Here is a 27,748-nt window from a genome sequence, read left to right on the forward strand (position 1 = left end):
CAGCAGTGGAGTGCTGCATCTCCCCCCGGCGTGCTCGCAGCGCTCCCTCATCCCCAACGGTAAGGAATTACCGGCACCAGTGAAACTTCCCAGTGGCTAGCTGGTTCCAGCTCCTGCTTGCCACCGGCCGCTACCACCCTGCCTGCTCCTCGCTGCCTCCGGGTGCTTGTCCAGCAGAGGGGAGCAAAGCCTGGGAGAAACTCCTCTCCCACTCCAGCGAAGGTACCTGAAAGGCCGTGCAGGAGCAAGAGGGCTAACCAGGGAGCAGACCGCTAATTCCACGCAGCGCCTGGTGCTTTTCCACTCCAGGGCAGCCTTTCCTGGCTGCACCCACAGCCACCACAGCCTCCTAATCCTGTGTGATTGAGGGGAGGCTCAGCAGGACCCACCCTGTGGCCAAAGCCCCAGCAGGACACTGCCATGGGTGTCACCCAGGAGGGTCAAAAGGCAGCTTTAAGCACAGCAGCTGCACCGCCCTCCTACAGCAAGCCCCAGCAGGGCGGATTAAATAGAGCAGGCAGATTAAATAAGAGCAGTTGGCTAAACTGCATCATTTTAGGAGCTTGGCTGTACATTCCCAGTTGGAAGGCCCCATTTATTGCAGCCTCTGACAGAACATGGCCATTGCCCTTCCCCAGGTTCACGTACAAAGCCAAGGTGGGCCCCCCGTATCCTAAACCAGCGCAGAGCACTGGTGCTAGCAGCATTTTCTAATCAGAACTTTCTCTTTCAATGTACTTGTGCAAGAGTGGCTAGATTCTTTGCCCTTCCTATACAGCAAGGGAAGGGGTTTTTCCTCTCTTCCTCACCTACCTCAACCAGGGGCAGTCAGAAGCAAGCTGACTCCACGCACCAGTTTGTCCAGAGCTGCCAGGAAGATGCAGGAACCAGCACCAGGCACTGCTCTCACCAGCACGCAAGCTGTAAGTGGAACAGTTTTCTGTTAAAAGGGGCTGCTTTCTTCACTCATAGCCGGGAAAGGCAAACCATTCTCTGAAGTTGGTGTCGGAGCTGGAAAAACCCTGCCATGATCCAGGAACAATTTCATATTGTTCCAACCCAGACAGCTCCCTGGGGAAAGTCTCAGCACCACAGCCAACTTGCACTTGACAGTCCTTTGATCTTGCCTGCTTTCTCCCTCTGCAACCCCTAAGGGCTGTTTTCCCCACGTGCATGGTTTACAGCTCTCCCCTGTTCTATCAGGGACAAACCAACCCGGCTCCACACCGGTACTGTAACAGCCTCTCCCAAGTCCCCCTCTTGGCCATCATGCCACTTACCACACACTGGGATTTCCTCACCGTCTGCAACGCTTCTCTTGCTAGACCGAGAAACGGACCATTTCCAGCCCCCAAAACCTCATCTTTGCTGGGAACAGCCAACCCTGTGCCAAAGAGGGTTTGAGGACAGCAGTTCACAGCCAGAGAAGCCACAATTTAGACCCACCTGCGAAGGGCCCAGCTCCCATTCCCTTTCCTCTCACCACCAGGTGACAGGCTTCTCACACTACACTTAGCGACACTGCTGATGCCAGAGCCCTTGTCCAGGAGCTGCTGCCTGCCCCCTCAAACACACCCCCACCTCGCAGTTGTTGCCCATTTTTATTTCATTTAAAATCCGCTGTGTTAAATATTTTAGTTACAAGTTCTGTGTAGAGGGTAAGAGTAATAGAGTCTGCAGGCACTAGCAACCCCCTCACTCCCCAATACATGTGTGCGCTATCAGATTAAGGACTGCCCCCCTCCCCCCAAAACCAGCAGCCTTGGGCTGGGATATACATTGAAGACCTGGCCCTCCCCAGCTGTCTCCCCGCTGGTAGCGGGCCAAGCCCTCGCACGCAGGAAGCCAGCAGTCGGATCCACCATCAGTGAGCTGTGATTCAAGGACAGCTGCTGGGGGCTGGTTCTTGCCCCCGTGTCAGGCATGTAATGGTGAAAAGGGTTGTTCCCCCAGGAACAGTGCTACCTCCACAGAGGTCACGCGCTCTGCCCACCCGGACACGAACATTCATGCCACGGTGACCAGGCTGGAGAGACAATCATCTCCAAGGGAAAGCAGGGGAGCTTGCCGCTGCTGCATTCCTGTCTGTGGAGGGAGTGTAACTAGGGCACTGCTAGAGGCGTGACACCTACCTCAAGCCCTGCTCTGATCAAAATCTCTGCTGCAAGCAGCCTGGGGGGTCCCCAGACTGCCCTCGCAAAGCAGATGAGTGTGAAATATTTTTAAGCAAAACAGGGACAGAACAGTAGCCTTTCCTCTCCTCTCCCTCCCAGGAACCTCAGTGCTAGGAAATAAAGCTGAACCCGCCTTGGAGCGGCAGGGAAGGGTACCCTAGCCCAGCAGCAGCAAGCAGTTTCCAGTGGTATAGGACAAGCTAGAGGTGAGAGTTTGGTGCTGTGAGGGAGAGGATGCCATACAGACAGCTCCGGAAAGGCAGTGCCGTTCAGTGGTTGGCCCACCGCACAGCAATCCTCATGAGAAACTGAACCTTCGTTAAACAGAATAGGAAAGGAGGTAGGAGCTATCCCCACAACTCCCTCTGGGACAGCTCCAACCACAGCGGAGGGAGGGAGACTGGAATGACCCCTGCCAGTTCCTGAATGCCCTGCATTGCCCTTGCTGGTGCTGCGGCCCTGCTCTGGGTGGGTGCTGTGGGGGTGCGGCTGCCCTACAGGTCGAGCAGCAGCACGCGGGGATCCTCCACCGCTGCCTTGATCTTGCGCAGGAAAGTCACTGCCTCTCTGCCGTCAATCAGCCGGTGATCGTACGTCAGTGCCACAAACATCATGGGCCGCACCTCGATCTGAAGGAATAAGACCGGCATTAGCGAGCTCAGCTCTACTGCCTGCATGACGCCCTCCTGTGAAACTGAGGGAGACCCTGCCTTCTCCCTATCCTGAATCCAGGGTTCAGGCTCTCCTCGATGTGTCCTGCCTGGCAGGATGACCTACCCACTCACTCACTCAGGCACTGATCGCCACACAAGACTAGGTCCCTTTCTGGACCCGTTCTCTATCACAGAGGCTACAGCCCCCTCCTCTGCCCCACACCTAAGCAGATTATCCAGTTCTCCCCCTCACAAACAGGACAAGACCCCCTGCACACCTCAGGCAAGTACCGGTGCCAGAAAAGCTGCCTTACACCCATTAGTCTCTGCTCCCCCTTCACAGTAAAGCCTTTCAGAAGTTGACACCAACTCCCTAGAAAAAGCTTACGGGCTGTGGTCCTCACTCCACCGAGCCCTCCCCTCTGTTCACTGAAATCTGCTGCGCAGCTCCACCTACCTTGCCCCCGACAGCCACAGGCCTGTCGAAGATGGCATGCATGCCTAAGATGGCAGACTGGGGGGGGTTAATGATAGGTGTCCCAAAGAGTGACCCGAAAACCCCTCCATTGCTGATTGTGAAAGTGCCACCATCCATGTCTTCGATGGCCAGTTCATTCTTCCGTGCCTAGAAGAAAAAGTACGGTCTTAGAAAGCCCCACAGATCACAGAAGGCAAAGGACAAGTGTCTGGACATTCAGCCTCTCCAGGAATAAATGCTAATGGCAGGAGCTTCACTTACTGATCTGTTCAGCTGAAAACCAGCACAAATCACTTGCAAATGCACCCTGTCTTTAGATCTGAACATTTACTGGCATTGGGGAAGGATTCTCTTGCCTTCATTTCCAACTCCTGATTTTGTAGGAGACAGACACAGGGACTTCTACCCCAGGGCAGCTCTGCCTTGGCCTCTAAAGACAACGGTGAAGACACACCATGTCACTAATGCATAGGTTTTGGTCTTCTGGAAAGGCAACAAGTAGACAGGCCTGCCTGTAAGGCAGGAGCAGAGCCACAGATGTAACTGGATCACTCCCCACAGCACGACTCAAGTGTGTTAGAGGTCAGAGATGATGACACAGAGGGATTGAATCAATTCGTGCCTGTCCAGCACCCCCAGTTCTTCCCATTCCTCCCAACCTTTTCCAGAAAACCCTCCAACTTTCCTTACCTTCTCCCCCAACTCATAGATAGCACGTTCTATGTCAGCAAAGTTCATGTTTTCTACGTTCCTAACGACAGGGACCACAAGACCCTAGGGAGAAGCGAAATGCATGATCAGCAAACTCACTGCAGTGACACACAGGTAACTGTTACGGGGCAGGAGCCTGGCCTCAGCCCAGCAGAGTTCCTGCTGTCTCAGCACACAGCAGGTGGTTGGCAGAGCTGCCTCACACCCTGGCAGCCTGCCAGGAAATCTGCCAGGACACGCACCGAGGGCCAACACGGTAAATGAGACATCATCTTTGCCTTTGTAAGCCCGTCTCATAAAATAAACGTGGTCTGTCTGGATGCAGTTCCACATCTGTAAAAGCAGGTGAGACACTGGGCAGAGTTCAGCTGCCACCTCTTTCTCCGCAAGAATAGTGGAGTCTCTTTGTGCTGGACCTCTCCTAGACTTTGGGAGCAGTGTCAGAACCTCAGTCCTGGCCAAACCTCTGCCTCACAACAGACTCAACTAATTCAACAGCTGTATCTCCATCCCATACCCTCCCTGGACAGGAATATCTCTTTGAAGCAGCAATGTCATTTACAGAAATGGTGGAACAGCACAGCAGGGTTAGCCAAAGGACAGGACATGCAAAGCTTTTATTGTCTATGCCATATCCTCACAGGTGCACAAAAAAAAAAGGGTTTCCCTAACTTGGCCCTACTCATTAACCACTGAGATCTATAATAACCTTGTTACTATATCTCCTAGTACAGTGGCAGAATATTTTTGGTCCTCCATCTTCTCCCAAAACCCATCTCTGCAGTCCACAACGTATAAGATGTCTCACTTATAGATCAGTCTCATCAGGAAGTTTCTGCTGCAGTAGAGCTCAAAGCTGAGTTGGCTCCAAGTATATGACCATTCCAGACCTGAGGAAGCATGGCCAAAGCATCTGAGGTACCTACCCGGGGAGTTGCTACAGCGACACTGATGTCCACATAGTCCCTGTACACAATCTCTTTGGTCGTGTCATCAATCACTAGGAGAAAAAAAAAAGCTGTGTTACACACGCAGTACCCAGGATCAAGGGCTCAACAGGCCAGAAGTAGCCACCAAATCGTAACAACTTGCTCGTCTCTAGCTTAAACACAACTCCAGAGAAAAATAAGCCCTCGCTGCCCCTGTGGGAGAAGCATCAGCATAGGCAGAAAGGAAACACAGTCCAGATAGGTCAGTTCCCTTCACACATGCTCTTGGTTATCCTCCTCTTCTGGGTTTAAGCAAGCACCTCTGACAGCCCCAGGAACTGCACTGCACCTACAGCAGCCACCACTACAGCAGCCAGCAGGCTCTGCTTTCTGCAGGCTGGGGCCCCAGCCCCGCTCCTGGCAACCCCGGCATAACAGAGCCCCTCTTGGCAAGCTGTCCTCTGCCTACGTAAGTGGCATTAGCAAAACCAGCTGCAGCACACAGGACTGTCTTCCTTTTTCCTGTGTATTTGACTTGCTTATCCAAAGTATTAGCCCTGCCACTGACCTAGCAACCTGCTTTTCCCCACTCTGCCATGTTCACTGGTGAGACTCACCGGCAAGGGTCCCCACTCACCTGCATTCACAACGGGCTGGTCCTGCAGAGCAAAAGCTGCAGCTTTCACAAAAGCTGACATGAAACCTAGCTTCAGGTTGTGCTTTTTCAAAAAGGTATCCTTGTGTACAGCTCTCATCTCCCGGATGTTGCTACAAAACACATGACAACGCTGGTCAGCAGGGAGTCCAAGAAAACACCGCTCCCTCACTCTAGAACAGATTTCAGCACCAGCCCCAAAGACTGCAAACCAAGCGCCGAACACCTGGTCTGCTGAAAAATCCTTCGAATGTCACACCTGAAGTGGGCTGAAGGTGGCTCTAAGGCCCCTGCCAAAAGATCTAACAGGAACTGGTCCTGGACCGCAAACTCAACCTGCCAGGCACAAAAGCAAGATGGGGCATGGTGTATTTCCTGCTTCAGCCTGACATTGCCACCAATTCTCTGGGGACACCAATGCTGATACCAGTGTGGTACCACAGAGAGCAACTGCAGGTGTGCCTGGGCCAACCCCAGAGGGGTGAAAAAGCAGGAAATGCCAAGAGCAGAAAAGACGCACATGGTGATTTGAGGGAAAAAACTTCAATCGTTGTGCAAGTCCAGCACCTGCCACCACAACGATGCCTCAGTACTTAACTCACCGGCTTTGGGAGTTGAGTGAATATGAGAGAAATTTTCCCAGATGCTATGGCAGTGAGTGCCAGCCCACCTATAGTCCTCATCCAGACTAATCATGTTTCCCCACTGCTTCTATTTATCAGAACATAGGCCATTTATAAAGTCAACCAAGCTGTGGCTACAAGCTCTGGCTACACCAGGCTAATGCCAGATGCTGTAGAATTGCGTGGTCCATCCCTGCCCCCTCCAGGGACCTTGAGTCTTTGAAGAGACAGCTTCAGCTTGGGGCAGGTTCTCCATGGTTTAGAGTGTTTGTTTTCCCGTGATTAACCTTGTTTAGGGCTAGGATTACCACCCAAAGACATTAGTGCCTCCCAAGACACAAGGACTGCGGCAATAAGGATGAGGTCTGCTATGAAACCGGCTCATTATGGCTTCCTCCTTTCAGACGCTGACCCCCGTGGGAAGCAGGAGGCCCCAGCACAGGTCCTCAAGAGTCAACCTCACAGCAATCAATCCAAACCAGATTACCAGATGCAACGAGAGCCCGAGGCCAGCGTAAAGCGACACCTCAATGAGCCTCCGAGAGGAGATAAAGCTGCAGCACTTCCCCTCCAATCAAGACTATTTTGCCAGCCTTATTGTTCTGAGACCCAAATATTTACATGTTTTGTCTTTAAGGAGCAGAATAGGATTTCACAAAGCAATTTGATTTGGGCACAATTTCCCCTTAATGCACTGTAACATAAGCTGCCCGCCCTCCAAAGCCATTAGTGCGTTCAGTCCATGCAATCGCTTGAGTCAGAAGACCCCCACCTGCCCGAAGGGGATGCGGAAGGATGCTAGTCCGTCTCTGGAAATCTGCACCATCCCACAGCAAATGCCTCAGACCTATGTAAAACTCACCTGAAAGGCTGATGAGCCCTGGGGAACCACCTCACGGGAAGCTAAATAGGCCCACCTCCAAAAGCAGTAACTTGGTGGGGTGGCAGAAAGCAGATGCTACAACTTGCTGTCTTCTAATAGCCACTCTACAAGTGGTACCAGTCACACCTGGTCTTCTGCTCAACACCTATCAGTCCTCAACCAAGAACCACGCAGATGAGGAACCAGGCTGCCCCTTTTACAAGCAGCAGATGATTCCCAAGTAAGAACAGGCCATTAGGAAGTTATGCACCCCTCATATTGCAACACCAGCATGGTCCTGGTGAAGCTGCACAAACAGTGTGGTACACACCTAAGAAAGAGGTCCCAACAGATACGTTTGCCAATCTCTCTGAAGAGAATCAGCAAAGTCTTGACTGCTATTTCAAGATGACTGCCTGCATCTATTTCGACTCATAAAAGGAAAAAGAGATCTGGTCCTCACCTCATATCGATCTCGTTGAAAGTGGTCAGCATGGCACAAGTATTCTGAGCCTCTTTCAGCCGCTGAGCAATACGCTGACGCATCCTATTCATTTTCACCTGAAAATTAAAAAGATATAATCAGAAGCTGCCTCAAGCTCATCCAAGGGGCAAAATGCACAAAAAACTCAACAGGCCCTTCTTCTTGCTGTCTGGTTGACCAGTAAGATGCCTAGGGCCAAGGTTTTCACTCGTCTCTTTGAGGAGCATGACAGGCTGAGAAGTTGATATCACTACAGAGCTTCCCAGCTCAACACCCAGTTCACCTGAAAAGCAGTGCTGAAACGCATCACAGTATGACTGCTTCCAACCTATGTGTTTCTCAAGACCTCCAAACATGTGTAGGTTCCCAGCATGAGGCTAATGTGAGAAAAGCAAGATTGCTAAGAAGGCAGCTGCTCAACCGTGTTCTCTTATGAATGCACAAGGCAGCTGCAGCAGCCTCAGCCCTTTGCTGAGGGCTTGTGGACCAACCAAGAAGATCACACTGAGCTTTCTGTGCTCAGTCAGGAGAGCTCAAGACAAGACTTTTGCCTCAAAAAGACCTGTGTCAGATTGGACCTGGCTCTTCCTCCAGCCCCTAAATGTGTGCCTCCAAGCAGAGAATATCCCCATCTGTCACAGCCCCATTGAGCTGGGTGTGAACAGGTAGGTGCAGACACAGCCAGAAAATGCCAGAACAGATTGTCACTCAGCAACAGAAGCACTGGCAATGCCCCTGTTCCCACAGCTTACCCTATGCTCTGATCTGGCACCTTTGCTGGGCACTGTCTCCCCAGGAGGGGCTGCCGCTGGGGCTGCAGCTGGCTTCACCGCAGACACTGAGGGTAAAGAACACATCAGTCAAAAAGGGAAGCCAGGTCTTGATCGCGATGCCCCGAGTTAGAAAGCCCGTTTGAGCTCCTTGCTCAAGTAACACAGCGTGGAAGCAGCCTTGAACAGGGCTAGACGGGTTCCAGGCACAGCTGAGCTCGCCAGTCTGGAGCATGCAGGGCAATAATGTGGGGAGGCCTTCACCATACGCACCAAACTGTTTGCTGTCTTTAACCTTACACACTCTCCACAAGGAAGAAAGGCTTGAAAATAGGAGAATATGGCTGTTGCCTCACCTGGCTTGCTGTCAATGGGCTGAGCTGACACAGGTGGCACTGGTGGCATTGTAGTGGGAATTGGTGCTGCAGCAGGGGGAGGAGCAGCCGCAGCTACAGGTTCAGGGGCTGCAGGAGGAGGAGGGGCTGCTGCTGGTTTGGCCTTGGCAGGAGCAGCTGAAAGACAAGGAAGAACCATGGTAAGTTAACCCCCCAGCAGAGGGCCTTTATATTCTCAGCACTACTGAACTGACAGGAGCCACCACAAGAAGATCCTATGGTGAAAGTGTTTTACTAATCAACACCTTCGATCTCCTCATTGGTAGGAAACTGGATGCTGATGAGAACAGGGCAGGGAAGAAAGCTGTATCAGGGGAATTCTCAATTAATTTTAGCTTAGAGCTGCAGTCTCCTCCAGAGCGAGCAAAAGGAAAGTTCCCCCCCTTTTCTAATGGACAACAGCAGTATTTTCATCCAGCTAGAGAGGTAGATGGAGGAAACATATAAGCCCTCTCAGGATCCCTCTAAATGCCTTGCTTCCATCTTCAGAAAAACATCAGTGGAAACAGGAAGGCTCATGCAAGTTATATATGCCTGGCTCACCTCCAGTTTTCCTGAGTTTGAACAGAGGTGTCCCCCCTTCCACTTTGCCACCATCAGGTACCAGAAGGGCTTCAATCACACCAGCTGCTGGGGCTGGAACTTGCACTGATGTCTGCAAAAAGGAAAATCAGTGAAACTTCCCCAGACATTGGATGGAGAACAAGCGCCCAAGAGAAGATGCCAATATGCAGATACACACTGTCATTTGGCACAGACAGCGGCTCTGTCTCGCACCATTGGCACCAGTGTTCATATCCTCCACCAGGATTTTGTGCCAATACTTAGAAGTTTTAGGAGATGCTGGCAGTGTAACTTATAGCCTGACCTTCCTGCTCCAGGGTACAATCAAGAATTGACCCACTGCCAGCATCTTCCTGACAGCAACACCAGAAGCATAACTTGGCAGGGAACTTTAGCAAGAACTTCAAAGCTTAAGAGTCCTTTAAGGAGTGAGTAAACGTAAAGGCTAAATTTAACACAATCTGAAGACATCCTATGGCTCTGCAGATTTCTCCTCTGTTTAAACACAAACAGGTTTCAAAGCTTAAGCACCGGAATTGGAAGGAGTGGAACTGCAACTCCAACAAACATCAGCACCACTGATGCTTAACCAAATGTATGAGGAAGCAAGGGTTATCAAAGAATTCTCACTTAAGGCACATCCAGCTTTCACACTAGATGAGAAAAGCTTTTTTCCGTGAAGGGAGCAGGAGACACAGGCAGGGCCTGCAGGCTCTAGGAGCTCTTAGCAGGAGAGAAGCCATACAGGGTACCCACTACAGAACTAGAAGAAGTTTTGGTCCAGAAAACTCCTACCTTGTCTGTTTCAATCTCACACACCACTTCATCTTCTGCCACTGTGTCTCCAACAGCTGAACAATAGATATGAAGACCACTGTGAGGAGGTAGGTATGCTCCAGCCTCCCCTCTTAACCCACAGCAGTCTCCCCCACTAACCCAGTATTTTCTCACCCCAGCTCTCCAGAACTTCTAAAGAAAAGTCTAGCTCAATCAATCAAGCTATTGCACAGTCACAGTCTGTTTCCAGTTTAGACAACACCCTTCACCCAACATGACCCACGACAGAGAGGTGCCAAGGCTGTAACTGCAATCCTTACCCCTTAGGAGAACTGCAGTTAACTGCCTCATTTGTCACAGATCGAAAGGCACAGAGCAGGTTGTCTTGTCAGCCAGTGAACTACAATCCATCCCTGAGCTGTCCAGTGCAGCAGTAAAGGTGCTGAGAATTTCAGGGAAGAGGCAGCTGCTTACCTTTCTCCCACCTGACATCTCCTTCTGTGACTGACTCTGCAAAGGCTGGTGTGTTCACCGTAACCACATCATCCCCTGTGAGAGAGACAGACAGACGTGAATGCATTCAGAGCTCAAAACTTACAGCATTGCTTCATTCTTGTCTGCAGGACTCTACTTCGAGGGGGTAGGTCAACAGACATCAAATGTTGGCCTTCTTCCTTCAACGCTGATTAACATTTAAATGCCAGAGAAATTCCCATCTGGCTGAAAGTCACATTGTGACAGGAATGCCAGACAAAATCTTGAGGGCTGACATAAACCCTCAGCCATCCATCGAGGCAGGGCGGCAATGCGCCTAGACCATGGGTGGGAAGAGGTAGCTTCGGCTGTTGTCAGGACAGCAACAAGTAGCACACGAGCCATCCCACTGACTCCTGGCTTTTTACTTACTACGTAATGCAGTGGTTCTGAAGTAACGGACAGTGAAGACACTGGAGCTATTTACTCTGCAGAAAGAGAGAAAGAGATGAACACAGAAGGATGTTCCTCTGCAGGCTGCCAGCTCCAAGCCCAAGTACAGAATTTACATTTGCTTAACTGATCTGAAAGGCTGCTCAGCTGTTCTGATGTATTTGTTCCAAGGGACTCCTACTTACCCCTCAAGCTGCAGCAATCCCACTAAGAAAGGAAACATAACAGCTTACCATCACTAGTGCCCTCAGAAACTCAGTGAGAACTGACATTTATGGAGCTTTAATTTAGGGAGACAACCCAATGGAACCACTGTGGTTTAAATACTGATAAAAGGCTGACCTAGCCAGCCCACCCTATGGGTGGGTAACCATTTTTTACCTTCAGATCAGGACTGTTGCCCTCTACAGAAGTTGCTAGATTGCTCCAAAACCAAACGAAGAAAAAAAAACCCCAACAACAAAAGAGAAAGAACCATACATTGCCTATGGCAACGCATCCAGCTACTTCTCTCCACCATGTCCCTTCACAGGGAGCTGGCAACCCCAAGCATTCCAAAGGATTTTTTTGTACCTACTCACACATTTGGAAACCTGAAGCAAACATGCTTTAGCGTCTCCTCTAACACAGGCTACTTGGTGCAAACAGACCAGCGTTTCAGGCTTTTATGGATGCACTCTTAAGGTTATTTCCCCAAATACATTTCTACAAGACCACCCCAGCAATGTAAACCTTGCCATATGACAGCTCCCTAAGCCACTCCATTTCACCTATCAAAATCCTACCAGGAGGCCACCACATAGCAAACAAGACTTTTCATCAGATAATCAAAGGGTAGAGATCCATTTATCAGCAGTCTCCTCATCCCTGTCCTTCTCCTGCCTTGGTATCTGGTTCCAAACAAAGCTTATTTTATTTAAGCATGCCACAGCTCCTGACCTGCAAACCCCAGATTTTGTTAGGGCTAGCTCCACGCTCCCACAATATGCACGGGGATTTTATGACAGCCAACCATATTCTGCCTCCCAGCCCTCAAATCTTATCAGGACTAGAGCAGCCCCAACCTCTCCACATCACAGCTTTCCAGGGGATACTTACACAAGCTTCCTGCTGTTCATGTAAGCCAGTCCCTGGCTTCCAGCCACACCTGTGAATGAGAATGGTGTTACCCAGCCATCCGGTCCTCAAGTGTCCCTGTCAGGTAAAGGGTGCAGAGGACACCACTGTTCACCCTGAAAGAAGCTTGGGACTAAGTGGGGAACATAGCCACAGAGAGGCACCTCAGTGCCATCAAACCTGCCCAGAGCTTGCCAGTGGTCTTGTCTTCATCTAGATTTACAGAGGTGGTAAAACCAGTTCTCTCTTGACCTTAAAGCTAGTAAGGATAACTTTTGAAAAGGGCAAACAACGCAGTAGCTACCCCAGTCAGAACAAAACCAGGGAACAGCTACATGGGACACCTCCAGGACTGCTAAAACCTCAGTTGCTACTGCGTTACCCTCACGAACAGAAAGGGGTTCCTAACAGGAGCAAGGCATCAGTGCCCTAAGAGGCACCCCCAGGGAGCCTCACAGTCTCACGGAACGAAAACAGTGTAGGGCCAAACAGCAAGCCACCGGCACCCCTCTTCTCTGTCCAGCCCCTGTTCCAAAACTCACAGCAGGGAGGTACTTGCATCGCTTCTCAGTTTCACATATCCCAGTGTCCCCTTCCCTCACCGCTCACATGCCCTGACACTGCAATTTTTACTACAAACTGAACTCCTGTCCTTTGTCTCTTTCAGGGCACTGGGCAGTTTTCCAGACTGATCTTAAAAAGAGTCAGCATAGCAACTGAAGAACATAATTATCTCAGTTACACAATGCCAGAAGGAAGAACCATTTCCCCATTTGATTTTTTAGAAAAGCAATATAATTTTGATGCCATCCCCTACTAAAGAGCTGTTATTGGAACTCTAGAAACCGGAGAAGGTAAGCAGATTTAACTGGTTTCCCAAAGTGGACTCAGAAGTGAGTGATGTAACACTATATAAACACTGTACAGCTAGAAAAAACAGCTCTGGGAAAATCCAGTTTAAGCACCAAGGATGAATTCAGAGGCATACTAGATTTGACATGTCACTTAACATTCACCCATCATTTTCAAAGGAGTTTATTAGAGAGCTAGGCTCTGCAATAGCATGTGTTTCAGGCACTGCAATGCTTGAAATACACTGTGCTACTGCTGTGAAATCTTCACCAGAGCCCAATGGAATGGACAGCATGTACGTTAGGCAAGGGAGGCACTCACATGGAAACACAGCTCATTTCACCAACTGTTCCTTCGTGACTTGATTGACAGAAATACATTCCAATCAAACCTATTACCAACTTCCGTCATCAGCTCTGTTCTGTCTAGGTAGTTTGAAATGAAATAAAAGCATAAGACTCACCAGACAGAGAGCATCTTGCCAGAGTACAGTTCCCCTGTCAGAGAGAAGAGGAACTATCAGTATTGCCAAGCGATGGACCCACCCTAGAAGAACTTTGGTTTTCTCACGAGACCTGGATCAGAGAGAGACAGGACCCACCATTCCCATGCTCCAGACTGTTGGCGTGCTACTTTCCCATATTGTGCAAGAGCAGGAGATGGTGAGGGCATCTACACCCTCCTCTTTGCTTTGTCTGCTTCCAGGACGCTTTCCTGTAGAGTGACGTTAAACCTGATGCACGTGGTTTTCAGCTGTGGCTCCAGCTGCTTTGACCTTCCCATGCACAGTTTCCTCTTTAAGAAGGAACAGATTTCTAAAGACCAATTCACTAAAATTTGCTACAAATGAGGTCAAGGATAGCTACTGAATACAATAAAAAAACATCCCATGTTGTTTACTCCTACAGTCATGAACGCAGCATTTGGGGGGCTTTGTTTGTTTGTTTTAAGGCTATGGAGCCTTTGAACTCCAGAAGGTCAGAATTTCCCCCGATGGCAAAATTTCTACTGCCTTCAGCGAGCCAGGAATTCCACCTTCTGGTGACGTTTTGTACCCATGTAATCATTGACTGCACTTCTAGCTCAGCATAACATTCCTCAAAAAGACATTTTAAGGTATTCTAGTTACTTTCCCTATTGTTATCATACATTTCTCTAGCATCAAACCCGCAGATCTGGAGAACCTAAGAACTCTTTAAAAACTATAGGAAAATACCATGGTAAGCATGACAAAAGCACAGCTGACTGATTTGGAACAACAGCTACTCAAGAGCTCAAAACACCCCTACCCAGCAGCTAAGGTAAGAGGTAAAAATTAGATTTCATTCGCATTGTCAAGTGTCTGAAGGGACGTTTGTGTACAAGCCCTGATTTCGACTTCGCCGAAGCAAGTAGGATGGGATATAACTGATCTTAAATATCAAAATAATTTGTGGAGATGCGTGTGATATGACAACACAGAGATCAAGGACCAAAAAGATACTTAAGCTTGTCATACCATCTACAGGACTGAGTGCTGTAGCATGCAAAAATACATTCAGTGAACACTGCATATCATCAGAACTACTAACAGGCCTGGAATCGACCCACTGGCAGTTTAATTATCCAAATTTACTGATGGATTTGCCTTCTCTGATATTAAAGCATAGTCAACTCAGTGACCGATGGGCAGTTCAACATGGTTATGGTTAGCATGCTACGGATGCAGGCAGCTAGGCTGAGTCACTGCTAAGCCAGCCTGGGTCTGGCAGAGCTCGGGAGCCCCACCAGCGCCATGCAGCTACTGCTACCCTGCTTAATGGTCCACTACAGGGACCGATGATCCTGGACTAACGGTTCTGCAAAACTGGCTTCTAGCGGGGCCCACTGGAGTCCCTGCCCCAGGTCTGGCTGGGAAAGGGAAAGCAGGGAGGAGCACTGGACAGTCTTTGCAGAGTCATCGTGAACGCTACAACTCTTAATCTTGGTGCAGCACTGGCCCCCTGCTAACTCAGATCTAGTTTGTGTAGAGCTAGCCTCAAGCTGAGATCAGGAAGACAAACTTCAATGTAACCACACTTGGTCAAGAACCTAAAGCACCACAATCCTCAGCACATACATTAGCTCCTGTATTGATCAAATCCTTCCCACTTTCTAGTAATGTCCCAGATAATAGGAAGTCAAATGACAAATAAAATACCAAGCAACTTGAGCTCCCCTCTGACCATTAATTTCCTCCTGGGTGCTTTATAGAAAAGTGGTTAAAGGTATTCTTAACGTCCCAGACAATAACTTGTCAGGAAAGAACTTAGACTGAAGCAGAAACAGCCAATTTTATTTTCTCAGGACCAGTTTATTGTAAAGTTTAACACACACAAAAAAAAAAGTTTAGAAGGCCTGTCCTAAAATAAATTGTTGTGACAAAACACATCTGCATGAGGTGCAAAGTTTGTGTTCCACAACTGGTGCAAAATTAATGAAAAAATTGGTATCACTCTTCCCTTCTGTCTTTTAGGTTACAAAATGAGGGAAAGCGCTCTAATGTGAGGAGGAAGTCGCTCATACAAGATACTGAGATTCCTCTGTCCTGCATTCCGCAGAACCATTGCGTGTCATGCATCACCGGGAGATGCTTGACAAGGCTGTTGTTTCCTGTTCCCTTTTTCCCTGAAGGAACTGCTATGATTGCACCTGTTCCTGGTATCACCTTGTTAAATCTGCCTTCTGCCTGACCTTGGAGCTTCTTCAGTGAAAATGGAAACATTTAGGTTTTACCAGCTGACATTAGCACTTTGGATCACTTTAAAAAGGCAGCCTCCACTTGGAAAAGTAAATCCTGGTCTAATTAGCTAGTGACTCACAAACCAACTGATTAATTTTTCCCCCATGTTTCACATGACTTCTCAGAATTGTTTTTATAACTGTTGTAATCTCAAAATGACTCTAGCACAGTGTCCCAGGCCACACCTTTCAAGGAGCTGTCACCTTCCAGTAGGTCACTACACACTGAAATAAATTACAGAATAAATCAGCTGAAGTGACAGCCTGCATATTTTCACAAAACTTCTGCAACTGCGGGCACAGGGACCAGTTCAGGTAAGGACACCAAGTGAACAAGAGGCTACAGTTAATTACAACAGAGGCAAAAGAGAAGCCCAGTGCTGGGCAGCTCTGATGACAGGGACCACAGCAATCAGTCCTCCAGCCCCAGCTTCTTCTTCAAAGCAAAGAAGCTGCTGCTTTCAAAACAAGGATCAGTCCAAACCACTGCTACACACAAAAAACCCACTGCACATGTTTCATGGATTTTAACACAATTATATATAGCACAGCAGGACAGATGCTAAGATGAGATGGAGATAACAATACTGAGTGGTAAAGGATACTGTTACTAAGACGACAGGCTTGAGAACTCCTCCAGCATGTGGGGAGGATCAAACAGGGATGAAAAAGTTCTTACAAACTCTTCCCCACATAAACAGAAGGGCTTGATTCTCAAAGCACTGAATGCAACTCCTGATCAAACCATCTTTTTTCAGACTAGCTCTTCTCTGGACTTTTTCAGGTCATCCTTCAACAGCTGTACCCCCTCACCTCGAGTCTTACGTGCTCAGATGCAGGCTACTGATGCACATGCGTGACTTCTGCTTGATAGATTAATCCAAGACCTCTTCCTCTTTCACGAGATCATCAAAATCCAGCCAACCCTTCCCTACCCTCATTTCGTGCCGACTCCACTTTTCTCCCATTCAACCCTACACTTATGAATTTGGTACACGTCTATTGTTCTCACTTCTCCCATCAGAGGTTTGATGTCTGTTCAAAAAGCATGTATTACCCCCCTTAGTCAAAACTTACTTCCCATATACCTACACAAATGGAAATTAAACTACTACTACCACCTTGACTTCTCAACTCTTCCAGTACACCTAACAGCTAAAATTACCTCCCCTTCCCAGTCCTCAGCTATAATCTCTTGCAACCTCCTGATTTGCAGACTAGTTTTGTAACAGGTTTGAATATTCCATCTGGCTTTCCCCCCTGTTCTGTACAATTACACAGCACCACTGAGAGCTGACAAAACCTCAATATTGTTAAAATGCCACTTAAACTTATTTTAAACTGCACTATAATCAGTTTGCATGTACATATAACAAAATATAATATAGTTACAAATTGTTTATAGCACAGTTTCATATATACACAAAGTATTTATAAACACAAATCTGTCTGTAGCACCCAGAGACAAGCATTTAATACACAACAGCCCTAGGAGGAAGCATGACATAATTAAACGTTCAACATTACAATTAACTGTCAACACTTGCTTGCTTAGACTCACACAATGGCTAAAACCAGATGTCTTGCTCTAAGCCTTCAGCTGGTCATCTGGAAGTGAAGTGATCTTTTCCCACCTGTAGGTATGCATGTATATGTATATATACGCATGTGCATATATATGTACGCACGCAAAGCTAGGCACGTTTGCTATTTAAACGATGTGGCCACAAGTCAGCAAAGGCCAGAAGCCAGGTGGCTGTGAGCAGCCCTGCTGTGGGTGTGAGCAGCTGGCACTGGCTGTTAGCCCCTGCGAGCCCACGGCGGCCCGGCCCGGGGCCCCGCCGCTCGCATCGGTCCAACCACCGCTTTGAGAAATGGAGCCCAAGAACTAAATGAGGCAGCGGGCACCGCTGTATCGGCCAGTGCTGCACCGGGCTGACCCCAGCCGGGGAGGTGCGAGGCGAGTGGCGGCTGCCAACAGAGACCCCCAACGCCTCGGCCCAGCGCAGGAGCGGCGGTTTGCGGGAGCTCTGCCCGTCAGCCAGCCCTGCCCGTTGCCGCCGCTGCCCTTCCCTACGGGCCGGGCTCGGCCCGGCGCGGGGCGGAACGCGGCCCCCGGCGGCGCGGAGCCCGAGGAGGGGCAGCGCCGCGCTCGCCCCGGCCCCCGCCCCGGGGGCGCCGCCCCCCCCGCCCCCCCCCCCGCGGGGCGGCGGCCGGGAGGGGAAGGGGGGGGACGCGTCCCGGTGCCCTTGGCGCCGCCGTCCTCGCCCGCCCAGCCGCCGCCCCTCCCTCCTCCCTCTTCGCGGCCGGTGCCCGCAGCGGGCAGTACCTGCCGGAGGGCGCGCAGCGAGCGGCCCAGCGCCCGGCCGAGGCAGCGGGACCGCCACAGCAGCAGCATCGCGGTGGCGGCGGCGGCGGCGGGAGGAGCCGGAGGGCGGACACCGGAAGCAGGCCCGGCGCGAGCCGGAAGTGCGTAGGGCCGGACCAACCTCTCCGGAACGGCGGGAGCGGGGCCAGAGGGCCGGCACCACCGCGGGCGGGGGGGGGGGGGGGAGCGAGGGCAAGGGCAGGCTTAAGGCAGGGCTGTGGGGCAGGGACAGGCTGGGGACGGGGCTGTGGGGTGAAGATAGGCCTAAGGCAGGGGCTGTGGGGCGGGGGCAGGCTGGTGACAAGGCTGTGGGGCAGGGACAGGCCTAAGGCAGGGGCTGTGGGGCAAGGGCAGGCTGGGGACGGGGCTGTGGGGTGAGGACAGGCCTAAGGCAGGGGCTGTGGGGCAGGGCAAGGCTGCAGATAGGCTGTGGTAGCTCAAGAGCCTCCTTTGAACCTGAGATGTCTGCCACAGCCCCGCATGGGACCCCGTGGCAGGCAGATGGTTCAGTCACGCCTTGTGTCCTGGTTGTGCCTACCTTTGTGCAGCCCTGCCTGTCCACGTGCTGTACTGGCCCCAGCACAAGCGGACACAGGGGCTTTCACATTACAAGTTATGTTACCTGTAAGTTATGTTACCTACAGTTCCTGGTATGTGAATGGACACCCGGTAACCAGCGGGTGCTGTTTCATGACGCTTTATTGAACCAACTCTGGATTGCTGCAGGACAGCTGTACCAGTGGTTTTCCTTCTCGCCTTGACAAAATCATGGGGTCGGCCTCAGGTAGGATGACACGGTCACTGGCATTAGCCAGTGGGATGTTGCATGGCTGGAAATGGGCAAGGAGGCCCTCTCACCATGACAAACATGCACGAGTCCACAAGTAAGCCCCGTTCCTCGAATGCCATCTGTATATTGAAAACATTTGAAAATCCCCCAGCTAGCTTCTGTTTTCTGCCTGCTTCCAGGTGGGGGACCGCTGGTGGAAGAAAACTCAAGGAACCCATTTGCAGAATATGAGAATTAGCTTGGGATAGTCATAAAAGGCTGTCTGGCAGCCAGACAGCTCTCAAAGAGGCCAAGTTTAGGTTATGCACGTGTCCTCAATTTAGCCATTGCTTAATAATATATGAATGGTAAACTGCAACCTTCAAAATAGTCTCCTCATATAAATTTTCAATGAACATCCTTGGGATCATTTTCAATGTAAGAGGTTGGATAAAATTCAACAGGGGATAGTCTCTGTGGCTTTGAGGTTGAACTGACTGCTTTAATAAAAGGCAAGTGAGCCCGAAAGACCTCTCTGCCAGGGATTTCTCTGCGATCTGTTGTCTGAGGGCTGATATCTTTGAGTAAGACCACTTGATGCCAACTGCTTTTAACCACAGCCTCCTGTACCAAATGAATACACCAAACATCACCACGTTCAAGGAAGTATATGGAGGCAAAGGAGGCTAAGCCCCAGGAGCGGCACACGTAGTAGGCTTTGTCCACCTGTCCCATGGCTTCTACACAAAGCTCACAACCCTGCGTGCCCCTGGGGCAGGTGGGTTTGTCCTGGGGCCGGGGACCGGCTGCGCTCAGCTCAGAGCACAGCTCCGGCAGTGTCTCTAAAACACCCTGTTGTAAGCAAGGGACTTGGTGTTGCTGCTTTTCCTGTCTTGTTCCCTTTCCTGGCCATATCCTCCACCGCAGACCTCTAGGCCAGCCGAAATGCCTCTGTCCCGCCGTGGCAGGGATGCTGCAAGTGCCTGGGCGCTTTCCCTGGAAGCTGGGCAGCACCGGGAACCCCTGGGCGGCTCTTCACTTGCCTGGGGCACCGCTTGGCCTCTAACCGCGTGGATTTGCATCATCCCACCAACAGTTCAGCATCCCGAACGCTGGCTGGGGGTTTCCAGATGGAATTCTGGCGGGGGGAACGGCCCTCTGCCCACCCGGGCAGCCTGCAGCTCGCCCCCTTCCCCGCCCGAGCCGGGGTCTATTAGCAGCAGGCGGCTGCCCGGCCCCCGGGCTGGCCCTGACCTCCCGGGCACAATCTGCATATTCAGGAGCCGTTCCCAGCCGGTTGGCCACCTCCCGCCTCCCCGCTCCCGCTTTAAATGACCGAGCGCGGCGGGAGGAGGCGCCGCCGCGCCCCCGGCCCCGCACGCTGCTCCCGGCCGCCTCCGCCCGCGGAGCGCCGGTGAGCGGGGCCAGGCTCGGCCCGGGGGTCCCCTGCTCTGGGCAGGGGGTGCAGCGGCCGGGGAAGGCTCGGAGAGGGGGGTCCGCGGTGCCGGGGGGCGACAGGCGGCTGTCCTGCCCAGGAGCCCCCCTGGGGTAGCTGCCGCGGGGGAGGACGCGCTCCCTTCTGAGCATCTGCGTCTCGTTACTTGGTCTTTTTCTTCAGGTAAGAGGAGCCTCGGCTGCTTTGTAGTGCTTTGGAAGGTGCTACGGTGACGGCTGGTGGGAAGGGAACCGAGGCACCGTCTGCTGTGCCAGCGGGGGCAGTTGGCTGGGGGCAGCAGCTGCCGGCGCTGGCGAGGCTGCGGTGGGGAGCGGAGGGCACCCACGTTGGGCTGCCATGGCCTGAGACCACAGGCTCTGCTCCCACCTTCCAGATCTCCAGCAGAAAGATGCTGGAAGCCTTAGGCAAGCTGAGAGCTTCTGGCCAGCTCTGAGGCGATGTGTGGGCAAGGGGTGTATCACCCCGGCTTTCTGGGATGCCTCAGCGGAGGGGCTGGGTGAGCTCCCTGACCTTGCAGTTGAGCTCAGGGGAGGTGAGAAATTGTGACCAAGGGCCAAAAGAAGGCATTTCTGTAATTAACCAAGCGAGGTAGCAGGACCGGCTGTCTCATGCCCACACCACTCAGAAAGGCTTGAGGGTGGATGAAACCTGCGACCGCATTGCATTTGTTGTGTGGCTTTGTTGGAAGTGGCCGGCAGGCTGGGAGGCGGCTGCGGGCATGGTGAAGCCTGTTGCACCAGGTGATGCCATGAGCTGCTGGCACCCCGGCCTGGCGCTGGCCATCAGTAAGCCAAGCAGTTTGAATGCCCCCATGGCAGACTGTTAGGAAAAGGAAAGTCTACTAGTTGGGAGTGGTGGGGAGACAACAAGGGAGAGCAACAAGTAGTGTTGGACAACCCAGAAAATACTTGGGTTTGTCAAGACTAGAGCTCTACAAAAGGTAGAGCTCTCCCAGATACCCGCCTGGAATACAGGGCTGTTCAAAGAAAGGCACCCTGCTTATAAAGCAGTGAGAAGAAACTAATTTTCTACACTGTTCATTAGCCTGGGGGACTCGCCGTGGAGCAGATAATCACGGGGACAGGAGACTGATGGATATGAAAATGATCAGCTATTTCTGGGTATAGCAAAAGAATCTCAGACACTTTAAAGGTGTCTGGAAGAGACACAAACTGTCCTACTTCAGGGATGCAAACCCACTGCTAATTAATGTGGATGAGGAAGAAGCATCCCACAGGGGTGGTTACTTTGTAATTGCCCAGAATACGAGCTTTTGCACCTACTTTTTCAAAGCTGTCTGAGCGAGCAAACGAGAGGAGGGGGTGGACCCTTGCCTGGAGTCAGCGTAACAATTTTAAGCCTGGGGCTGCTGGGTCAGTAGTTTTTCTCTTCCCGGGTAATCCCCATCCCTTTCATTCAGTGTTTTGCCAAGTGCTTAGGAGCCCCGTGCTGTGTTAGCCTGAACATCCCCCTGTGCCCTGCTCGCAGCAGTTCACATCACACTTTCACCCTCGCTATGTCCCTTTCCACCAGCCTGTTTGTGCAACCCTGGCCCTGCAGTGCTGCCGCCCATCACCGTGCCCTCTGGGCTGCTGGATGCTGGCAGAAGCAGACAGCAGCCGTGCCCTGGCTGAGCTGCTGTGTGCCGTGAGTGCCTTCAGCAGGGATGTCCCTCTGCTCTGCCAGCACCCAGGAGCACCCAAAACCACCTTTGCCCAGGCATGTGTGGCAGGGGACTCTGTCTGGTGCTCACCACTCTGAGTCCAGAGCCCCAGGGGGAGTTTTCCCAAATGCTCTGGGCACATCCCAAAATGGGCTGCTGGGCACATCTAAGGGCTCAACATGTTAAATGTAGCCTGGGCATAATGAATGCCGGGTTGGCAGGTGGGAGCTGTGACAGTGTCCAGAGCATTGCTGCTGTTGTGTGACAGCCGACAACCTGCTCACAGGTTTTGCAGTGGCTGGAGGTTCCTGCCTGGGTCATTCCCTGGTGCAGTAGGTTTTGCAGAGGAGCAGGGATGCCCTGCAAATGTGGAAGGAAAAATCTCTGGCCGTGTGCATGGAAAGCTGCTGTATGAGGTCCTGCCCACTGATGTTTCTTGCTCTTTCTCTAGCTCCACACCGCTAGCAGTCTGAAACATCAGACACGCAGGAAGCCTGCCAGTCTGTCACTGGAAATGATCCCCAACCAGCTGAGGGTCAGCTCTCCGGTGTCGAGGCAGGAAGGAGAGATGATGGATGGCAGGACTGGCTCTGAGCAGGACAGAGACCGTGCTGCTTCAGGACACGGCCAGCGGCTGAAGTCAGAGCCCTGTTTCCAGACCGACTCTCTCTTGCCTTCCCCCAGTGCAACCCTGATCTCACAGCTCCTCAGCCACCCAGCGGCTGGCAGGAGCCTGGATCCCACCATCCTTTTCCCTTCCTCTCAGGCAGTGGCCCTGCCGCAGGACCACGAGTGTGGTGCATCTGCTGGAGAAGGAGCACAAGCCCTGGCATTCCCCAGGACCCTGGCTCCCGTGCCCTGTGCTGGTGACAGGGACCAGCTCTCCGACCAGCACCTACGGGACCAGCTCTCTGACCAGCACCTCCGAGCCAAGCGGGCCAGGGTGGAGAGCATCATCCAAGGCATGAGCCTCCCACCAACCCCTCAGGCATTTGACACCAGCCTGGAGGCAGCTTTTGGGCATCAGAGGGAGAGGGGTGGCGAGGTGCCCCGGGAGAGCAAGAGGAAGCCGAGGGTGCCCCAGCAGGGTGCAGGGGTGGCTGGGCGAGTGGTCCCTGCGGGAGGCAGCCTCCATGCCGAGGACTGCCAGCAGCTGAAGGAGCAGCTTTGCTATTTAGAGCAGCAGCTGAAGCAGCTTCAGGAGAAGTTCTCCCAGGTCTGTGATTCTGGGGACAATGCCCAATCCCAGGAAGGTGCTGAGAAAGTGCATCCACTGCCTGGAAAGCCTGGAGACAGACAGGACAAGGACAGTGCCACTGCCACCAGTGACTCACATGAAGTGCCTCTCTGGAGGAGCGTCCTCGATGTGCATGGGCCAGAGGAGGACAAGGACAGAGGTGACACAGGTGGCCTGCCCTTGGCAGTGAGGGTCCTCTCGCAGGCGCTGAAGCATGAGCTGGCTGGGGTGATGTCCCAGGTGGTGGACTCTGTCCTGAAGACCATCTGGCCGAAGACAGCCAGTCACCTTCTGCAGCAGCACCGCAGCCTCCCAGTGCCAGAGCCAGATGCCAAGAGAGAGTCTTTTCCTGCTGGGAAATGCAGAAAGCCACTTGCTAAGCCATCTCCTGTGAACACACCAGGCTTGCTGAGCTCACCCCGGGCTGAGGCCCTGTCAGGAGCTTCAGGGAAGAGCCCAGGCTCTCATGCTGGCTCTCTCAGTTCAAAGGGGGCCAGAAAACCCTCTCAGATACCCAGCATGGGTTATTCACTGGGCTCAGCTGCCCCTGTCCAGGACAGCCAGCTGCTGAGCCAGCTGCTGGGCTATGGCCAGCGCAGCCTCTGGGGCAGCAGCTCTTATGGGAGCCCCTCTGCTCCAGAGAGGGGTCCTCTGGAGCCCCTCGACTTGCACTGGGGAACCGTCAAACTGAGGTCGTCGGTTGTGAGACAGCAGCAGCAGCATCCCTTGCCCTTGAGCCCTGCTGACATGGAGAGCCTGGCGCTGCTGCCGGCTGGCAGCGATGGCCGCGGGGAGCTGCAGGTTGTGATGGATGGGGCACCCTTCACCTCCACCCATATATCCTTTGGGGGCAGCTGGAGAGGTCCCTGGGCTTGGCTGGAGGTAAAGATGTCCCTGGGCTTCGGTGTGTTCCCCTTGTCCTCTGGAGCCACAGCGCGGCACAGCCCCTGCTGGTCTCCCCAGGGCCAGGGTCCCTGCTGCTGCACAGAGAGCTACTAAGGGGTGAGCAGGAGAGGTGTCCTGAGCTGTGGAGGGCCATTGCTGCTCCTCAGGGTTGGTTAGATGCTATAGTGTAGCTGGGGGTGAAAGTTGGGAGCTCCCAAGCCTGCTCTTAGGCCATCCCGGCAGTCCCAGCACCCTATGCCAGGAACGAGTGCCTCATGGAAATCTCTGTTCCCACCGGCCTGGGAAACGCTGTGGGGAGCAGCAGCTTCCCTGGGGATGCCAAAGGGAAAAGCCAGTGGCTGCCCAGCCAGGGCTGAACCCCCTACACCTTCCTGCCAGGCCGTGGTGGGGGCTTCCTGTGGGCACCAGGCACGTGTGCTCAGGGATGTGCCGAGCCGGTGGGGCTGCTGCGTGCAGGCTTTCCTTGACCCCGAGGCAGATGCAGGAGGCACTGACACCCGGACACCTGAAGAAGGCCAAGCTGATGTTTTTCTTCACCCGCTACCCCAGCTCCACTCTCCTGAAGACCTACTTCCTCGATGTGCAGGTAAAACGGCAGCGCCTGGTGCTGCTGCCAGGCAGGACTCCCGTGCGGCATGGCACCCAGCACCTTCCCCGCCAGGGAACCACGGGGAAGGGGATGCGTTGGTGTGCCCTCCACCTCGCTGGCAGGAGCAGGGGGATGGCACCTGCTTCAGCATGGGCTGCCCTGGAGTGGGTGCTTAGGGCTGTGGCAGACCTGGGCTGCCAGATCTTTGCTTTGTGCAATCAAGGTGCATTTGGGATTAAAGCGCATCACAAACGTGCCTCCCCACCGCGAGGTGGTTGGGATCTGAGTCTCAGCGGTGAGAGGTGCCACAGACTCCCCCACGTCGTCGTGGTCCTGGCTGGCATTTTTGCAGCCCTGGGGCAGGGCTGGGTGCGCGGCTGGGCTTGCAGAGGCTCCAAGCTGGCATGACACCTGCCCTCTGGCTCTCCCCCTCGGCAGTTCAGCCGCTGCATCACCTCCCAGCTCATCAAGTGGTTCAGCAACTTCCGTGAGTTTTACTACATCCAGGTGGAGAAGTTTGCCCGGCAGGCCCTGCTGGAGGGCGTCATGGATGCTGGCACCCTCCGGGTCTCCCGGGACTCAGAGCTTTTCCGCGCCCTCAACATGCACTATAACAAGGGGAATGACTTTGAGGTGAGGAGGGGGAGCTGGGGGGCAAGGGTGGTGGGGCAGTGGGGTTTCGAGGGTGAGGGGGAGCTGGGGACCTGGTGGTGCCGTGGGTGATGCCTGTCTCACTGCAGGTGCCCGGGCGGTTCCTGGAGGTGGCCAGCCTCACACTGCAGGAGTTCTTCAGCGCTGTCAGGGCGGGCAAGGATGCCGACCCCTCCTGGAAGAAACCTATTTACAAAATCATTTCCAAACTGGACAGTGACATCCCAGAAGGGTTCAAAGCTGCCGACTGCTCCCAGGAACTGCTCCGCAGCTGAGACTCTGTGAAAGCAGCCCTGAGTCCTGTGTGCAGCCACCATGTGCTACGCACCCCATGGGCACTCTGTACAGCATCCATTATCCTGAGTATTTTCTCTCTGGCCTATAAGACAGCTCCTTGGGTGAGGTCTGTCACATCCCTCAGGTGCTGGGACTTTATGGTGTGTGTGTTTTATTCGTCTGCTCAAAGATGGTGGGGTCTTGGTGGGGACCCTTGCGGGGGAGGGACAGAGATGAAGCCATCAGGTTGGAGCCTGGGAAATCGCCTTGCCCCAGCTCTCCCCATGACCCTGGGTGAGCCACCTTCCTTCTCCAAAGGGCCACAGCTCAGGGCAAACAGGCTTTCTGTTTATAAAGCAGGCAGAGGTCCTAGCAGTGGGCAAAGTTTTCTTGGTGCAGCAAACTAGTGGATGTGCCCAGTCCAACAGCACACCTCGGTTTCTGTCCAGATACAACAAGCCCGTGTCCAAAGAAAACAGCTGGTGAATTCCAGCGTTTCAAGCACCCCGAGGGGATAGTTGACCCTGTCTGGGAGATGTAAAACCAGTGTTTGTTGTAGCCAGCATGACCAACACTCCCCCCCTCCCTCCCCTGTGCTGGTCTGCAAGAGCTCCCCCCCCCCCCCCCCGTGCAGCTGCATGCTGTGGCCAAGCCGGTGAGCGTGTGCCACTGGAAGCAGCCCCGGAGCCACCGTCCAGCAGCAGCGTTACCCGCGGGGCTGGGGGGGAGCAGGGCATGCAGCCGGCACCCCTCGCCCCCCCCAGCCAGCCCCCATCAGCCCAGCGCCGGGGAGGAGGGCAGCACGATGAACACCCACCTATGTCCCTGTATGCTGTGCTTCTGTGGGCAAAGCTGCCCCAAACATTGCTGCAACCTGCCCGTGGTGAAAGAGGAGCAAATTATCTGGGACCTGACAGTCCCAGTGAGTTTTAGCACAAGCTGGTGAGGAGCTGGGCCCTGAGGTCTGCAGCCCCATTGGCGTAGGGGTGTAAATGCAAGGAGGTTTCTTCTCCCTGTGACCAAGACTCAGTGGCTGCTTTTCCACCTGATGGACCGTGGCAAAGCGTTGCGTGTTAAGAGTGCTGCCGTCCTGGCAGAGGTGGTGGGGAGGGAAAAAGCTGTGAGGAGGAGGGAGGTTCTGGGAGAGGCACGGCAAGGGGCCTCTGGGAGGGCAGCGATGCATAGCTGTGGATGAACAATGACGTCCCTGTGCAAAACACTGAGAGAGAAGAGGATTGGGAGGAGGCCAAGATGCTGGATGTGCTGCCAGGTGCCGGCTGGGTACTAGAGCCCAGTGAGTGACACAGGAGAGGGAAATCGCAGCTCCAGCGTCAGACGAGTGCACAGGGTGCGTCTGCAGGGGTAAGGAAGCACGTGGTAACATCAGGGCAGGATGGGGTCTCCAAAATAGGGGCAATTTTACAGCAGTTCCCCCATCCCAAGTGCCGCTAGCCAGATTTCCTGCTTCTGTTTGTATGCTCATTTCTTGAGGTTTGTATATTTTGCAACCCCAACACCAAATTTACTCAATCTGTTTTTAAATAAATGCAGTTTGTTACCCCTTTACATCCCTAGAGACCACTTGATAACTTCTGCTCTAAAGCGTTACCCTGGGAATTTCTGGCCTTTTCGTTGGGAAAAGAATGACACTTCAGCAAAAGGGTTTATTCCTCCTGCCAGCATCCCTGCAGGGCTGAGCGGCCCCCACTAACTGATGTGCTCGTTTAAACACACAACTGCACCCCAATGCCTTGGGGTCAGTCTGAGCCCAAGTGGAACTTGGGGGGATCAGGAAGCAGGGGCTGGAGGCAGACAGAGCCATATCCCAAAGCTTACAGGTGCTGGACTCAAACGTACAGCATCGGGGAAGCACAGTTGGTGGCATCATGGACAGGTTATTGCCGCTCCTGCAGGCAATAACCACCTCAGAGCTGAAGTAACACGCCGGGTAGGCAAAACCTCTGCTGCTGGGAAAGGAAACGATGGCCTGGCCCAGGGAATCAGTAAATTCTTTAGGCCATAGCTAAACAGTGAGGGTACCCAAGGTACAGGTTTACTGAAGACGTCCTGCTGAAATAAAGCTTTTACGCCGAGTCCCTGGGG

General features: G+C 52.9%; 2 protein-coding genes across 2 annotated transcripts; one reads left to right on the top strand and one right to left on the bottom strand.

Moving 5' to 3' along the window:
- Positions 1-1,588: 1,588 nt before the first annotated feature.
- Positions 1,589-18,192, bottom strand: DLST (dihydrolipoamide S-succinyltransferase). The gene is made up of 15 exons (XM_056346201.1): positions 18,060-18,192; positions 13,434-13,467; positions 12,101-12,149; positions 10,982-11,037; positions 10,550-10,624; positions 10,094-10,149; positions 9,278-9,389; positions 8,696-8,851; positions 8,322-8,407; positions 7,549-7,646; positions 5,583-5,713; positions 4,943-5,016; positions 3,996-4,079; positions 3,285-3,452; positions 1,589-2,803 (listed from the first exon to the last, which is right to left on the bottom strand). Exons 1-15 carry the CDS (start codon positions 18,126-18,128, stop codon positions 2,669-2,671), a joined length of 1,383 nt encoding a protein of 460 aa, XP_056202176.1. The 5' UTR covers positions 18,129-18,192; the 3' UTR covers positions 1,589-2,668.
- Positions 18,193-22,418: 4,226 nt separating this feature from the next.
- Positions 22,419-27,101, top strand: PROX2 (prospero homeobox 2). The gene is made up of 4 exons (XM_056346608.1): positions 22,419-24,060; positions 24,608-24,715; positions 25,157-25,351; positions 25,459-27,101. Exons 1-4 carry the CDS (start codon positions 22,501-22,503, stop codon positions 25,642-25,644), a joined length of 2,049 nt encoding a protein of 682 aa, XP_056202583.1. The 5' UTR covers positions 22,419-22,500; the 3' UTR covers positions 25,645-27,101.
- Positions 27,102-27,748: the final 647 nt, after the last annotated feature.

The sequence above is a fragment of the Falco biarmicus genome, chromosome 7, assembly GCF_023638135.1.
Source record: "Falco biarmicus isolate bFalBia1 chromosome 7, bFalBia1.pri, whole genome shotgun sequence".
Classification (NCBI taxonomy): domain Eukaryota; kingdom Metazoa; phylum Chordata; class Aves; order Falconiformes; family Falconidae; genus Falco; species Falco biarmicus.

What these genes read in the sequence shown, in the direction of transcription:
- DLST (XM_056346201.1), bottom strand. Translation starts at nt 18,128, where the DNA reads ATGCTGCTGCTGTGGCGGTCCCGCTGCCTCGGCCGGGCGCTGGGCCGC. An exon ending in CCAGCCCGTTGTGAATGCAG is followed by an intron (nt 5,017 to 5,582) that starts GTGAGTGGGGAC and finishes TTTTTCTCCTAG; the next exon opens with TGATTGATGACACGACCAAA. An exon ending in CTGTGGCTGTCGGGGGCAAG is followed by an intron (nt 2,804 to 3,284) that starts GTAGGTGGAGCT and finishes TTATTCCTTCAG; the next exon opens with ATCGAGGTGCGGCCCATGAT.
- PROX2 (XM_056346608.1), top strand. Translation starts at nt 22,501, where the DNA reads ATGATCCCCAACCAGCTGAGGGTCAGCTCTCCGGTGTCGAGGCAGGAA. An exon ending in CACCCTTCACCTCCACCCAT is followed by an intron (nt 24,061 to 24,607) that starts ATATCCTTTGGG and finishes ACCCCGAGGCAG; the next exon opens with ATGCAGGAGGCACTGACACC. An exon ending in CCTACTTCCTCGATGTGCAG is followed by an intron (nt 24,716 to 25,156) that starts GTAAAACGGCAG and finishes CCCCCTCGGCAG; the next exon opens with TTCAGCCGCTGCATCACCTC.